General features: G+C 43.3%; 1 protein-coding gene across 5 annotated transcripts in view; it reads right to left on the bottom strand.

Annotated features, from left to right (window-relative positions):
- SOBP (sine oculis binding protein homolog) overlaps positions 1–16,164 on the bottom strand; it is a 119,472-nt gene that overhangs the window by 47,241 nt on the left and 56,067 nt on the right. For 2 of the 5 annotated variants that reach the window (XM_074862225.1, XM_074862227.1), the window contains one exon: positions 6,843–6,938. The exons of 1 other annotated variant lie outside the window; for it this stretch is intronic. In XM_074862225.1, coding sequence (XP_074718326.1) covers positions 6,843–6,938 — 96 coding nt within the window. Of the gene's footprint in view, positions 1–6,842; positions 6,959–16,164 lie in introns of all 5 variants that reach the window. 2 more of the 5 variants (XM_074862229.1, XM_074862228.1) reach the window with 1 other exon arrangement.

Raw genomic sequence — 16,164 nt, 5'->3', positions numbered from 1 at the left:
TGGCCTACAGCAGCTTTTGGTCAGAGAGGGGGAAGACATCTCAAAGCAGTCATTTGTCTTTTCTTGTCTACAGAATACAGGGTGTCGTCATTCAGAGCCCACTTAAAGTTAACGCGAGGGATCCTATTGATTTCACTGGGCTTTGGATCAGAGGTTGTGGAATCCTAAACATGGTGAGAATCAAGAAAAATATTTCTTTAGCACAATGGTCATGCAGGACAGGGGAAGGGGAACAGAAGGCCTGAAAGATAAGGAAATCTCTCAAGACCCCCAAGAAGGTTTGTTGCGGCCTCAGGAACAGGTCCCAAACCTCCCAGGTCCAGCCCATGCTGCTGTGACATGAGCAATGACCTTCACTTCTACGGGATAGAAAACCATATAATTAAAAAGCAGGGCAAGAAGGACACAGTCTGTGTGCCGGGCAAGACAGTGGCCGTGTTTGTTCTAAAACAGTAAATAGATCTGTGTAGACAGGCACAGAGCCTATCACTTCCCAGGGACAGCATATCGCGGGGCGGCTGGCAGACTGCAGCTCTGTATTTGGTCCTGCATTATCCCGGCGAGATACCTATCAGGGTGCAGCTGCTGAGGCAGCCAGCACCCCGTGGGCGCCTACCTGCGCAGGCAGGGACTGGGCAGGGAGGGTCAACCCAAGCCGGGTGTTGGGGCTCCCCTCTGCCCCTGGGGCCACAAATCTGCCTGTGGGCTGAGCGCTGCCTTTTTTCAGCGTGTTCACCCAGCACCCATGGACTTCAACAGTCTTTAAGAGCATGCGTAAGATGAACACCACATAGCCTTTTGTTCAGCCTGGCAGCAATTAAGGACCAAAAAAACCTTTACAATAATTTTGCCTGGTTTGTTGCCCTTGCTTGAAAAGAAACAGAATGTAAGTTTTTTGGTGGGGTTTTGGGGAGGTTCTTTTTAAAATATTCTGCTATAACTCATGAACAATTTAGTTTTTGAAAATGAAATGTTACAGGCGATTAGTCTACAATATGACCTAAGCCTCACTGTTATTTCAGTCACAAGGAAGGTTGAATTTCATGTGGCCAAGATTACTGAGGTTTTAAGAACATCAGTATCAATTCACTGCTACAATTGCTTTTCTCAATATTTTTGTTCCAGCGCCATAACTGCCATTCTGACAGCTCTCTGTGCTTGATCCAAAGCCCCTGAAACCAACAGCAGGCTCTCCATCGGCTGTTATGGGTTTTGCATGGCCATTTGCTTGAATCACTGCCTACGCCACGGTGCAGCTGATGGAGCAGTACCAGTTGCTCTCAGACTGTGGTGGCAAACTGAGCAAGAAACTGATGAAATCCATTGGTAAACCACCAAAAAATAGCACCAGTCATAAGATGCAGCAAATGTTGAGTGATGCTGAAACAGTTGTAGGCATCGTCATGGGGGTTTACACTCAGCAGGTTTGGTACCAGTAGCTCTACGACCTGGAGCTCCACAGGGTGTCACAGGTCTCATCCTCCCCTCTTCTCCTGCCTCTCCAGGGTGGGAAAATCACCTCCTGTCTGCAAGGTTGGTACCTTAAAGGCTAGATGTGGCCCTGTATCCCTCAGAGCTGCTGGGTGGCAGTCCCGCTCCAGCTTTCTGGACAAAAGCTCTGTGCATCCCAAAGCCTGGGCCAGGATGAAGGAAGGAAGTGCTCTTCCTCTCCCTCTGCCAGTTTTCACCAAACAGGGTGAAGGAAGAGCCAGAGAGAGCTACAAGGGAAAGAATCTTTGTTTTCTCTATCCTCTCTGCTAAGAATAAGGAGGCAGCATGGGAGACAAAAAGGGTGGAGAGGCAAGACAGGGGATGAACAAAGCTAATTCAGTCCCCCCTTGAAGGCACTGTGATTATAAATGGACTGAGAGGCATTTTCTCTTAATTCTGAAGCACTAACAGGGAGTGGTTTTGCTTGACTGGGGCACAGGAAACAGGTCAGGTACTTTCAAAAAAAGAATTCAAACCTCACTTTCTGAAACCAAAACTCTCATGGCCTCCAAAGGATACCAATATGAATATTTACATTTAACTCATCTGATCACAAATATCCTCAGTGCATTTTAAAATCAGTCTTGTAGGTATGAAATCTTTCCCACATTCCAGTACCATAATGCTGAGGTTAACCTGCCTGCATCCTTGCCACCCTGTCTGGATGCCCCACATGTGCCATGCTTCCTGGCCCTGCCTCTAGTACTGGAACAGCAGAGCAAAGTGACATGACTTCAACTGAAGCATCAGCTGTAGCTCTGGCTCCTCTCAGCCTTGCCGTAGCCTCCCCAAAGGCCTTTTGCTTGTAGGAGAACATTTTGCTTTTCATGTTTCAGTTGTAGAAGTGTTTTCAGAGCTTTCCCTGCCTCTTTTGTTAGCGATTAAAGATAACTGGCTATAAGTAAGTTTGCATTAAATTCAGTAACATGCATGTTTTATTTTGTGTCTTTTACGTAACAGCTTCCAAGCATCAGGGCTACCTTATAATTTATCACATACTGGACTCACAAATTTTCCTCCCAGAGAAGAACTACTAGGAGCAGACTTTTTGATTTCAAAGAGAAAAAGATCATGATTTTACTGCAAGAAAACCATGGCTTACAGCTGAGTGTGGGACTGGAAATGATCTTTTTTTTCACAGTGTTTATGTTTTGTTTGGTTATTTGTTTGCTTTACATGTAATCCCATAGCGGTGGGTGGTACTCAGATCATCTCCATAAACAAATGATCTGGAAAGCAACCTGGTGTTTAATTTCCTTAACCCATCATACCCTCCTTTGCTCATACAGCAGCATGCCAATGTGAAACCTTGACTCAATATTCTGGGTAACTGTGGTGGGGGAGGGGGGTGGCGGGAAGGACAAACTGTTGGTTTTTCTTTCCCACTTTTGTTAAAAGGCATCCAAGCATGGCTCTTCCTACCCTGACTAACCTGGGTAGGTGCCAGATGGATTTTTCCTTTCTCTAGGCAATGGCTCAGGAATTTCAGTCAGCTAGAGTTGGGGCTGTGAGCTTTTCACTGTCCTTTTCACTCCAGCCTACCCTTTCTTCACAGTTAATCCCGTCTCTCTCTCCACGTCCACTAATAGCTGGACTGTACTGTTCCTTGACAATCAGCTTCCAGAGGACTAAATTCTGCCTCTTCCCTCTGGAAACAAAGAGATGTGCCTGAAAGAAAAGCTTCCAGCCACTTGTGGAATAAGAAATTAAAATCCTGAGGCAGCGCCTATGGGTGAAGAGTGGATGGCTGGCCAAGACAGCATGCTGGCCTGGTTGTTTAAAAATAAATTTATGTACTTCCCAGTATCATGGGTAGCTAAACTTAAGCAAACATGATTCTCAAAAACACTGAAAGGTTCACAAGGAAAATCTGATGTCCTCATTGACTAGAGCATCTGAACCACTTTTTTTTCTGCACTCTACAACAAATGTCATGACACAACGTATCTGGATTTAGTGTGGCAAACGAATACCCTAACTTAATCCCATAACTGCACAATGGCTTTCTATACCAACCAAAAACTTGAATTGTCACTGCTTTTCTTAATGCGCAGAACTACCGTAAACACTTCAGGGGTTTCTTTTGCCTAAATTATACTCTTTCATCCTCCTATTTCCTATCAAGCGCTCTCTCTCAAAAATACCCCAAATAGCTGAGTTGTACCTCACTACCCAAATTATCTCCTCTTCTGAGGAGTAAGCAATGAAGAAAGCATACAATTTGTAATACTCTATGTTACTATGCTTTCAAATCTCTCCAAGTACTGAGGAGTCAAAGTTTGCTGCGTGTGCCTGTGACTGGGATGTTAAGATTCAGCCGGTGTAGCACGGCTCTTGCAGGAGAGCCCTGGCACGCAGACCCAGCAGCAGCACCCCAGCCCCTGGATCCTGCCTGGCAGCATCCTCCCAGCACAAGCATGTCCCAAACAGAGGAGCCCGTGCTTGCCGGAACAAACCTTGCTGGAAAATGGCAGCTGAACCCTAAAGCAAAGAAAGCACTTTTGAGCTGAAGCCTCCAATTTCACCTGACAGGCTATTACAGTACTTATGCTCAACTGCACTGACAAAACTCCAAGGATTTCCCAGTTCTCAAAAGCATAAACAAGTTTCAGTTTCTCTTTCATTTAAAAACTCTCAGCTTTTCAGCCAGCATCTGACTTGCACTGTTAGACTCTGGGTAAGTTTTTACTATTGGGAAGATATTTTTTTAGAGGAAGCAGCTGTCCCTGCTCTTTTCTTTCATATTTTATTTGCCCTCTCTCCTCCCAAGGAGACAATTCCTAGCATGAACTTAGGAATACTGACTAGCCTTTAGGAGAAAGATGCTGTCTTAATGGCCAGTTCCTGTGAAACTCACTTTATTCTTGAGCACATTTTAATATAGCATTTTTTCCTAAAAAGTAAAAATATAGGAAAACCACTACCTCTCTGTGAAACACGCATCATCTTTGACAGATAACACTAGTCCCCCGCCCCCAAAGCCTAGGCTCAACATCGTATTTTCACTGAAAGTTCCTAAAATATATCTTTAAAGATAGAAGAGGTACATATTCATTATATGTCTACTTTTTTTTTCACATACAAATTGAGTACAGATTACATCCCTGCCAATTTTGTTTCCAATAGCATAGGAAAAATAAACCTATGACAAATTGCTTTTATTACTTCCTTAAACAAGAACTGAAACTTGTCCAAAAAAGCACATGAAAGACTAACTTGGATGACTTGAGCTGTTGCCAGGTACAGGAGTGATATAATAAAGCAAAAACTTAAATGCATATTAGTAAAGTAATAATTAACTGGGCATTAAAATAATGCTTGATTTTAATAGTACAAAGGGGGTTAATTGGTTCATTGATTGCTTGCACTAAAAATAAAGCAGATTTTCAATTGAAATAATACATGACTTACATTGTGCTGTCTCCCAACTCTAGTCCTAAACTCCTCCAACACCAAAAAGCCCTGCTGACTTCAGGACCATCTTGGTGTGCTGCAATGGTTTATCAGGCCTAATTTGACCAGCGGCACAGTAATTAAGCATGGCCTTGAAGAAACAGTTTCACTTATTTGGCACAAGAATCGTGACTGAACTGGGGAATCACTTTTTGTGTTTGTGTTCCTCTCCTTAGGACCTAACTCTGCTGCCCCTGAAACCAACAGGAACTTTGCAAGGGGTTTAAGACGAAGCAAGATCAAGTCTCATGGGTCACGTTGCTTTTGCCTGGGGAGAATTATACTGGGAGCAAGCTGACCCTTCTGAGTGACACCTGTGGCTCTAAAATGCATTGTCATTACCTCACCACGGAATGGCTCAGCACAGGGGATGCCTGGCAGGTAGGAGAGCCTGCGGGCCCACTAGTGCAGGTGTGGCCAAGATGCATTGCACTCTGGCCAGTGCCTGGAGCAGGGACTGGCCACCACGTCTGGGCTCTTCTGATCAACTGCCTGAATCTGGGGGCTGGCTTCGGCACTGGGTTACGTCGGCCTATCAGCTCGACTTCGCTGTATGTTGCACCTGGGACACCAAGATTAGCGTTTGGCTCTGCATCCTCTATGGGGGAGGCAGACACGGGTTTTAATGCAGAGGAAACACAGCTTGCTCCTCCACCACCACCCACCTCTTCTGTAGTTATAATGAGAAAAAAAGTGTTGTTGTTTCAAAATATAACCCTGTGTTCTGGCTCTCCACAAATATTTCCATTTAGCCAAATGATATATTTTACTTAAGTACGGCTGAGAAGAAAGGCAAATGAGAGGGAGAGATTTACCATTTGCCCAAAACTCCTTTTTTGAAAGCCATGTGTGAATCTCTTAAATGTATTACAATTCATTCTCTGTTTACTTTAGGCAAACAGAAAAACTCATCGTGGAGCACTCATTTTCGCAAGCTAATCAAGAACATTAGGTCCCAACAGATTCATTTAATAGAAATATAATAGGCATTCCTGCTTGCTTTTAATCTTGCCTAGCTGCAAATGCTAAAATGAACAGCGAATTAACCCTGCCTTGGAACAGAGATCCTTTCACAGCTGATATCATCTCTCTTACGGCTTGTAAACACTTCAGGCTCCCTGTATGTGCTTTCCTGGCTTTCACTCTTTCCGAGAGGAGAGGAGAGGAGAGGAGAGGAGAGGAGAGGAGAGGAGAGGAGAGGAGAGGAGAGGAGAGGAGAGGAGAGGAGAGGAGAGGAGAGGAGAGGAGAGGAGAGGAGAGGAGAGGAGAGGAGAGGAGAGGAGAGGAGAGGAGAGGAGAGGAGAGGAGAGGAGAGGAGAGGAGAGGAGAGGAGAGGAGAGGAGAGGAGAGGAGAGGAGAGGAGAGGAGAGGAGAGGAGAGGAGAGGAGAGGAGAGGAGAGGAGAGGAGAGGAGAGGAGAGGAGAGGAGAGATGCTCTCACCCGCATGCAGCTAGGAAGGTGGACAAATAGGCAAGCTCTAAAGGGAGTACTGTGTGTCAGCAGAACAAAACGCACCGCTGCCACCTGAAAACAAGGCAGAGCTAAAAGGTGGATGGGACAGTGAGTTCTGGGGTGCTTCGGGGCTGGGGGGGCTTTTCGTGCATCACCAGCTGCTCCCTGCATGGCTCTCCCTGATTTACCATGCGAAACAAGGTAGTACGACAAGGCCATTCACGTGCTGACATCAAATATAAGAGATTTTTCAAGCAATTTGAGATCTTAAATTGTTCACGGATAGCAGAACTAGCATTAGAACGCTAAACAGGAAAAAAAAAAAAAGCCTATCATATTTCATAATGTATGTCATAATGAACAAAAAGCCTTTCAAAAAAAAAAAAAAACGGTTTTCACTGTGCTAAAGTAACAATCTAGACTTGTTGTAAGTATGTTATTCTTACAAGTAGTTCGCAGTTATTCTTGAAGGCAAGTCTTGGAGTTTCCTTAGCATAGTGCTGCTGGGGAAAATTTTCAGCATGTCCATCTTCATCTCTAGCCTGAAGGGAAATATAATGGCCTATTTAGGGACTTACAAATAATGGAAGGAAAAAAAATAGCTAAAAGCATAACAGCTCAGATTATTAAAACAGACGGGAATCCCAAAATACAACATTATTAAAAAGTTTCTTTAAATACGCAGTACACCTTTTAGATATGAGAACTTGGGATGCTGTTTTCTTACATAGCTTAGGTTGAACATGCAAATTCATTGTGGTGTAATAATTAGAACAACAAAAGACAAACCCAAAATGAAATATTTGAGCTGGAAACTGTGAGTAACTCAGGGTTTCAATTTACTCCATTTCATTTTTCAGGATTACATTATATATGTACTCTTTTAAACTTTTTGACATGCTTAAGCAATCCCTAGATTTGTATTTTCAGTTTAACAGCAAGGCCAAAAAAATAAATAAGATTTCATATTCATAATTTACATGTAATACTACTATAGATAAATGGATTCCCCCTCCATGTTTAAGTGAAGCTTTGAAAGGAGCAATCATCTAGTGAGAACAATGATCCTTCAGTCAAATGCGGTCAAAATATTTAATGACAAAGATGCATTAAAAGTTACCGGTTATTTGGAACTATGCTGTTAATTAAGAAAGCTGAAGTTTAAATGGAGACATTACCAGAGCCCATTAGCAATCCTGCTTGCATATAGTATTTTTCCCTTCTCATCTACAGCGTTTTCTGCTTTCAAGTTAAAGCAAAAGGGAGAAGCAGGTGAAAGGAGGAGTGTCAGCAATACACTCATTACACTGTTCATTTGAGTGACACTTGCACTCCGTTCCGCTCCATCTCATCTGATCCCTGACTGTTCGTTCTCTCCCTCTCGCAGCCTCCCGAAATTCACAGCTGAGCTGTCTCCCTCACATATGGCTTGCATATAATTATGCACATTCCATTTTACACTGCATTAAAATGATGAGCTCCTGGCTCCCTGCCAACCTATTTAAATCAGCCCCTGCCCAAAGAAGCCGGGGAGAGGAGGAGGGCAGAGGGGGGCGACCGAAGGAGGGGGCGAGGGGAGCAGGCGGAGGCGATGGGGTGAGGAGCAGGTAGTCCCCCTCCCCGTCCCTCCAGCTGCCCCGTGTACCCTTCTCCAGGGCGGGGGGGTCCAGGGATGCCCGGTGCAATGCACGCACATCTCGACGGCTGCGGCAGCGCTGGCATATTGTTCCCCCCTCGCATGGCGTGAACTGCCTGTCGTCGTGTGTCACACTCCCGGCGCCCAGGCTTTTTCAGTGTTGGCATTTATGAAAGATATTTACACCTTGTAGGCTCTACGGCTTGTTTGCCTTCAAATAGGCTTCTGCCTCTCCCCGGGGAGACGGGGTGGGAAAGGGGAGCCGTGGGTTAACAGCAGCAGGGATTTTTAGGAAAACATGAAGGGGTTGAACCTCATCAAAAGTCCCTTGACTCCAGTGGGCTTTAACTTGGGCCTTCGCTTGTCAGCTGTGGGGCGTGAACAAACTCTGCCCAATCCTTTTTAAAAGTGCTAAGTTTGTCCAAAAGTATGTTTCAAGTAACACCTAAATTGATGATTATTACAAGAAGCGGGAAGTGGGAAACAAGTTTATTCTGTATGTTTCCTAGCAGCTTATAAGTATTTTCTTTCACTGCCCTCAATAGCTGCAGGGTGGAAAATGTTTAAAATTTTTCCTTCAAACCACAAGGAAGAGGCAGATCACTCCTGAGCACCTGAAATCACTTATATGTTGACAAAGGTTTAAATGTATTCTTCTTAATTATTAGTTTGAAACTGAAACCTCTCTCACACAATAAATGTACCTTCCATGCTATGTAGAATACAAAGTTCAAATTTGACTGAGTTTTGTATAAAAAAAACCCCAATTCTCATTTTGAAAACAAACTTTGTTTTTTCCTCTCCTCCATGAAGGAATATGCGCAGCTCACTGAAGCTCTTCCAGGTCATCTAGAAGACAACTGGGGGATGAATGCCTTAAAAATGCCTTGCACAAATAGAAACGGACCTGTCAGCTCAGGATCACAGGTGCCAACGGGATGCTCAGTGACACAGAGCTAGCGAGATGTTGCACGGGGCACAGGTGTTACGTAGGGCTCTGAATGCTATCAGTGCCCCCAGACCTCTGAAATTGTATCTTGGCACTATTCTAGACATTGTGCACGTGACGGCTGGCACATTGTAACCTGCCAGTGACCCTCTGGAGCATTATCTTGGTGCACGCACACACCTTGTAAAATGAAATGGATATCAGGGTGTTTGTAGTGCGTGTGTCAAAAAATAGAGACAAACACCACCGACCTTGACCTGCTTACCAAAACTGCCAGTTAGACAAAGGTTATTCACTCCTGTTGATGGCAACGTGCCCCCCCTCCTACTGATGCAAACCTTATTTTATTTAACTTAGGATGTCACCAAAATTTCCTTGTCTCAAAACCAGTCTAGTTACATACTTCTATAATTTACTAGGTCAGCAAAAGTATACCTAGTTTAGCTAGCTGGTTTCCATTGTAAAACATACCTATTCTCAGCAGTCACAGCTAATTCTCCAGTTGCTTTACATTAATTCATTACTACCATCTTCCAGTTGTAAATAATTTGCAGAAGGAAACACTCGTACAATGTTCAGCACTGTTCTAAGCGTATTAAAGAAGTGGCTCAGCGTTTATCTCGCCATGGTAATATTGTGCTGTGCCTGTATCTACACTGACTCACTCTCCATCGCTGCTGCACACCAGTAAGCAACTGTCTCAACTTCCCAGCATCTCGACCTCAAAGACAGCAGGCTGGCATCTACAGCTTCTCCATCAGGCCTGGCTGCCATGGGATGTATTTTGCCTGCTCTTGTTTAAAAGGAAGCAACTGAAAAAAGCCCAAGCCAAACCCATGATCTCTGATTTTTTAAAATGCTTTGAAACTGCCAAAATCGTTATAGAAATGCTCTCATCAAAAAATGTATGTCCAAAATGCTAGATGCGATTGATTGCATATACGCAATATATGGTACAACTGCTCTCACAGCACATTTTGTTCCAGGACAAAAAAGGCTTCAGCTCCTGTTCTGAGGCCTGGGACCATGGTGAGCTCTGCCAGTTTTATCAGTGCAAAACTGCTGCAACTTCACTGTGGCAGTGCCTCTCCTGGGATTTACTGAATCTCCTAATTCAATAGCCTGTACTGGCAGGCAGCCGCCTTCCCGTCAGCTGCATGGGATCTGAGAGGGAAACCTGCCCATTGCCAGCCCATGGGACACTGGGCTGGACACTCAACAAAACCAGTGGCACTCACACCACCCCGGCTCCTCCTGGCAGAAGAGAGCACGGTACCCAAGGAGCAGTGTTGGCAAAGAAGATCTAGTGAGGAAAATGCAGTCGACTTGGTGGGGCTGTCTTGGCTTGGCTGTAAGGTCAGTCTGATGATGGGTTGCGTGGGAAATCGTGGCCTTTAATTGCAGGTTAGATATCAGGAAACCCTTCTTAATGATAGCTACAGCAAAGTGCTGGAGCAGATTGCCTAAGGAGACTGTCAAAGCCCCATCACTGGAGTCTTTTAAGAGCAGATTAGGCAAACATCTGTCAGGAATGACATGCACAGAGTAGCTCCTGATGTGGGAAAGCTGGACAGATGAGAACATCTCCCTTCCCAAGTCCCTTTCCCCTCTGCTTTCTGCCATTGAGCTTTTAAGGAAAATGTCAGGAGGGTAAGGAAAAAAAAAATTTAGAAAAAGGAACAGAAAACAGGATCTGAAAGGACCTCTCTGAAAATAGCACAGCATTTGATGTTCAGAGATATGTGTACTCATTAATAAGTGCATGATGACAACTATCTTTGGCTACACAAACTGTGCTATCTGATCATAAGCCAGCCAGCCTATATTTGTGAAAGATGCCAATAGTTTGGAAACAGACTATATATTAAGTCAAGATTCCCTTTTTTAACAAGACGAAGGAAGAAAAATCTACAGCAGAATCTCCTCCTCTCCAAAGTGCATGGATATTTGTTTCACCTTATTCTGAGAGAAAAATTATCTTGATCCAGGGGATTTCTTAGCTTCAATGTAAGTCTTTTTATGCCTTGGGAGAGGAAATCTGTGTTTACATTTTAATACTAAGGGCAGGATCTTATGATAGTATAAGTTACAAGGCAGGCTGAACAGAATAATTTATTAAGATGGAACTTGTTAATGCAAAGCTTCCACTAAAATGGGACAAAGTATTTGCAATGAAATCCTACTGCTTGGTCCACAAAAGTTTAACGCCACTTAACTGAAAACACCTAACATCTATTTTCTAGGAGTGACGGCCACTTGAGTAATACAGAGTGACAGAATATTAGCCTGCTTACTCAGGATTAAATTGCCACCTAATTTCCACAAATGTCCTTTAAAACAGATGAAACATGGGACCGTTACCCCCAGACATGTTAAACACAGGCTTTAGCTGAACATCTCTCTCAGGACAAAAAAAAAGCTTCTAGAAGTTGAACAGCGTTGCTATAGAAGTGCAGATAACTGCATCGAGGCTCCTGTCCCGTGGCGATGAACAGAGGAAGTTCACATCACCCTTAATACTATTGTCTCTGGAGGCTGGCCGCAGATGGGAACTGAAAGCTGTGTTTCCGTTTCCACCACAAAGGTTACCTCTCCCTTCACTGAAACTCGAAGGAAATCCTCGGGGAGACCCTAATCCTTGAAATTCTAGTTCCTGTGCATTTCTGTTGTCCCATATAATCAATTATCATGCTCTCTACATTCACTGTACCAGCAACAGTAAAAATAGTACTAAACTTCCATCTGTTGAGTATATTCTTCCCAGAAATATGAACGTACTTGCTGTGGGCTGGGGCAGTGGGGGAGCCCGACGTCAGGGTGCCAGGTTGTAGCTCCACGCTGGGAGCAGAGCAGGGCCAGAGACAACAGTCCGGAGAGGACAACCCTGGTTCAGCAACCATGCAGTTATACAGTGAGTGAGCCCTTGGCTTGGGGAAGGTTCTTCCCTTAGGGAAAGCTCCCACTAATGTTTGACAAGAGGTTTGCTCCTTCACAAGGATTTCAGGATTTTCCTCATTTGCAGAGTGATGGAATGAGCGGTATTTATTAGCTTGTTGCCTCTCTCAGCTGCACTCTATTCACTAATCTCTACAGTTGTAATATTTTGTCACTCCAAGCGTTTAAAATCTTCTCAAGCTTTCTGAAAAAGTCCCAGGTATTTTGAAACATGTCAAAACAATGTTTCATAAAATCTCCCAAAAGTCAGATCAGTGAAAATAAAGGACCTAAAATCACATTGGTTGTTTATTGTACCACTAGCATTTACATCCCACTAAAATTGAGGTTATCCCTTTTGCCTGACCTCCTGTGACCACCCCAGGTTAGAGGTGACCACCCTACCCAATGTTTCCCAGCCTGGGGTCTCTCTGCCAGCAGTGGCTCTCTGCACACTTGGTGGTGGTCTACGGAGAGCTTGCAGGTCACGTGCTACTAACTCCCCTTGTTTCCAGCTGCTAAAATGCATTTAAAGACAGCTAAAAATACATTAAATACTTTCCTAATGTTATTTTTCCATGTAAGCAACTGCTATAGTCACCACAGGAATGTTATTTGATCGCCAAGGGGAGGGGAAGTGGTCTACGAGACAATCTGTCTACTGGAGGTGATCTACAAAGTTAAAAAGAAACTGGGAATATGCCCTCTTAAAACTTCTTTATTAAGTATGCAGAGGAAAACCAGAAATGCGTTTGCTGACTTCTTTTGCTGCCTCCTCTCCTCTCCCCCATACACCACCCCAATGCACAGACGAACACACGTACAAACACACACATGCACATCCGCACCCATTATTCAAGTTAGGAATTGAGATCTTGCCTACACTGGAAGAAGTCAGCAGTGGATAGAAACTACTGGAACAATATCGGTGCGACAAGCAAAAACTTGGGACTGTGTGTGTGGCTCTTCCCAGGTCCTGAGCAGAGAGCTTACTGCTAGAGACAGGTTTGTGCCATTCTGTTGCCTGGGATCTATCCACAGCTTTTCTTGAAATCTCTCCCTGGCACTCAGCTGCTCCTGGGTCCTATATATTACAGTACTGACTCCACAGCTGTGGAGTCCCTTTCACAGAGTGAAGTTATATGGTCACTGAGAAGGAACAAAGATGTCCCTGCAAAGATACTGCTAAGTAGAGCCTGAGGTTCAATTCCCTGCAGGCATTCTCAGCAAGACAAGGGACCCTGTAGTTAGTGTATCTCTTGATAAAAACTGCTTATGCTTTACTGTCATATGTCCATTATAGACAATGATGAATCTAGACCCAAACTCTAACCTGTGTTCACATTTTAGTTGCTATTTCATTTCTACAACTGTCAGAAGCAAATACATAATCTGAACACAACACCACTAATGGCAGACTGGATTAGAAAAGCATTTTCAGTACACATGTTTAGGAGAAGGTTTGTTGTGGAAATGCCTTCAGGAACCAGAGATCTGGCCAGTGTGATTAAAATTGGAGAAAATGCATCATTCAGAATATTCTGCAATCTTCTCCATTGTGCTGACAGAAGAAATATTACCTGACTTCAAAAATAAATAGTCACCAGGTCGAACCTGCTATTCTAACCAAACCCAACCCTCACCCCCTCACTGTCCCTTTCTGAACAGGTGTAAAAACTCCTGGGAAACAGGTAGTTTTGCTGAGAAAAGCTGCTCCAGAAAAAAAATGCGTTACGGCAAAGAAAGAGAAGGTGCCAATCTGTGGAATGATAGGGCAGTGTTTCTGAAATTATCCTCATCAAAGCAACTGAGGAATGTCACGTTCATTTTCTTGCATAACTGAAGCGCTTAGCGCTTAGGGATATGGTGCAGTTGAGAACGGTCAGTGTTAGGTTAATGGTTGGACTAGATGATCTTCAAGGTCTTTTCCAACCTAGATGATTCTGTGATTCTGTGAAGCACACTAAAAAATCCAAACAAATATGCCTGAAAATCTGATAAACGGTTATTTATGGATCTTTTCTTTTTTTGAATAATCCTGGTCTTTCACAGGCTATGGCTCCGAATGGTCCAGCTTTAAGTACTAAATTTTTCACTCAGAATTTCATGGTATAAAATTATTCACAGTTGATATTTAAAAATGCAAGCTGCAAACTCTATTATAATGTAAGAAATATTATAAGTGAATCAAAATGAAATACTAATAACAGCATTACCCTAGTGCCTGCTAAAGTCGTAACTTTCATACTATTGCATTTAAAAGTCACAAAACTTACACAAAAAAAAAAAAAAGAATAATTCAGTGTTCTGGATTCTATACACCTCTTCCTCCCCTTCCCCCAGTTTTGTTTCATATACTTTATAGGAGAAGCCTGATTTCCTGCTGGACTTCTCATCCTTCCAGGCAAAATCAGGAATTTCTTTTTATACAGCTTGCAATGCGGTACATTTATAGCTCCTTCTACCACAGTCATAAAATACTTAGGAAAAATTAATGATTGCCTTCAGTTTCACAATACATCCAGAAAGAGCAACTGAAGCAAAAATAGTGGTGTCTACTGCCCTGGACCACTCTTCTAATTTTTATAGGAAGAGGAGCAGCAGGATGAAGACATTAAACGACTCAGGCCCACAAGCAAGCGAAGGTGGTCCAGCCTCAATCCAGTTGATCGAGCAGGGAACTGCTTTATGCCCTCAAATGAAAACTCCCCATTAAACCTAATTTTCCCATTGTATTCCAGACTTATGCACCTTTTTTCTTTCTCTTTGGCTAATAACCAAGCAGTTTCTGCAGCTTTACCAGCTTCCGCAGGACTGCGCTACCCTTTCCCTGACAGTTCACAGCATGGTGATATATGAGAAGTGTTCAGGTGGCTGCCTCAAAAGCTAATTTTTCAAACTGCACAAACCTTTACCCATATCATAAATTTTTAACAACCAGTTCTGAATTGTCAAAGAATAAATATGATAACAAACACATAACATTGAGATAATTTGAAATAAACTTTGTTTATTGCCCCTTTGAATGTTTCCTCGACAAGTCACAGCTGCATGGGGCCTTCATAAAAGTGAGCCTATCCTACTAATCTTCCTTCTGATTCACAACAGACCTGATCCAGAGACACTAATGGACCATGCTTGACAGTTATTGCAACATACTCAATACATAGCCTAAAATATGGCTAGGAAAAAAATGAAAATATACTACGGACTTCCCAGCAGATTCCATTTTTGTAATGGGTAGCTCACACCAGCATAGCTGATAAGCTTTCCCTCTCTCTTCGCATTCCTTGCTTGCTATAATTTATGAGATAAAAGCGTTTTCCGAAGTATTCTGTGTGGTTCACCGTCAGGTAGCTCAAGTATCCCTTCTCATTGCTGCCATTTCTACAAGGGTTCCCCAGCACAGATGAGAGACTCCTGTGCAGGGCAAGTACACATTTCCAATCAGCCTGCCAGAGAATCAGGGAGGCAGAAAAACAAAACACAACACCAAGGGGGGAAAAAAAAAAAAGGAAAAAAAAATCCCCAAATGTTGGTTATGGTTAGCTAAGGCTCACAGACCAAACAAATCATTGTCCCTAATGAATTTGTTTCAATGCATCTGCTTATTTCAAGCTTCGGAGTTGTAAATACCAGAGCAACAATGCGGTTTTTCTGATTGCAGTGTCACATATATGATTAATCATCTTGACTCAGAGCATATTTTTTTAAAGCAATTGCAGACTGGTTTAATGAACTCCTCTCCCACTGGCTTTTATAGACTAGTCATGATCAACATACCATTAAGATAAACCTCGTGCCCCATCCCTCCCCTCTCTGACAGCTTGCCTTATTTGCCTCACAACAGTCAATATCCAATTAAGAGGCAATGGATTTGATCGATACAGAAGGTAACAATAAGACTTAAACAGCTGGTAAATTCTACACATACTCTTTCTTTAATTCCCGTCTTCGTGGTATATAAACAGTTCTGCACTTTGAATAAATGAGGAGAAGGAAAAACAATGGCCAGGTCTGGTTGGTAAAGCTTCTCCTCAAATGGGTTGTGTCTGCAAGCTACTCCGCAGCAATAAATGCTTGTATGGGGTCACTACAAGACAGGCAGGATACTATTCTCTGTATTTTCTGTGGCCTTTTCAAGGGTGAAAATAGAAATCTCTCCCTGCTTTGGTTACGAGTGACATGCCGCTTGGGCCATTCACATGTGAAAATGGAGGGGTCGTAATATTATTAAAGCAATCATTTA

This window comes from Strix uralensis, chromosome 3 (assembly GCF_047716275.1).
Source record: "Strix uralensis isolate ZFMK-TIS-50842 chromosome 3, bStrUra1, whole genome shotgun sequence".
In the NCBI taxonomy this organism is placed as follows: domain Eukaryota; kingdom Metazoa; phylum Chordata; class Aves; order Strigiformes; family Strigidae; genus Strix; species Strix uralensis.
The sequence above is the reverse complement of the archived record's forward strand: the minus strand, read 5'-3'. Positions and strand labels throughout refer to the sequence as shown.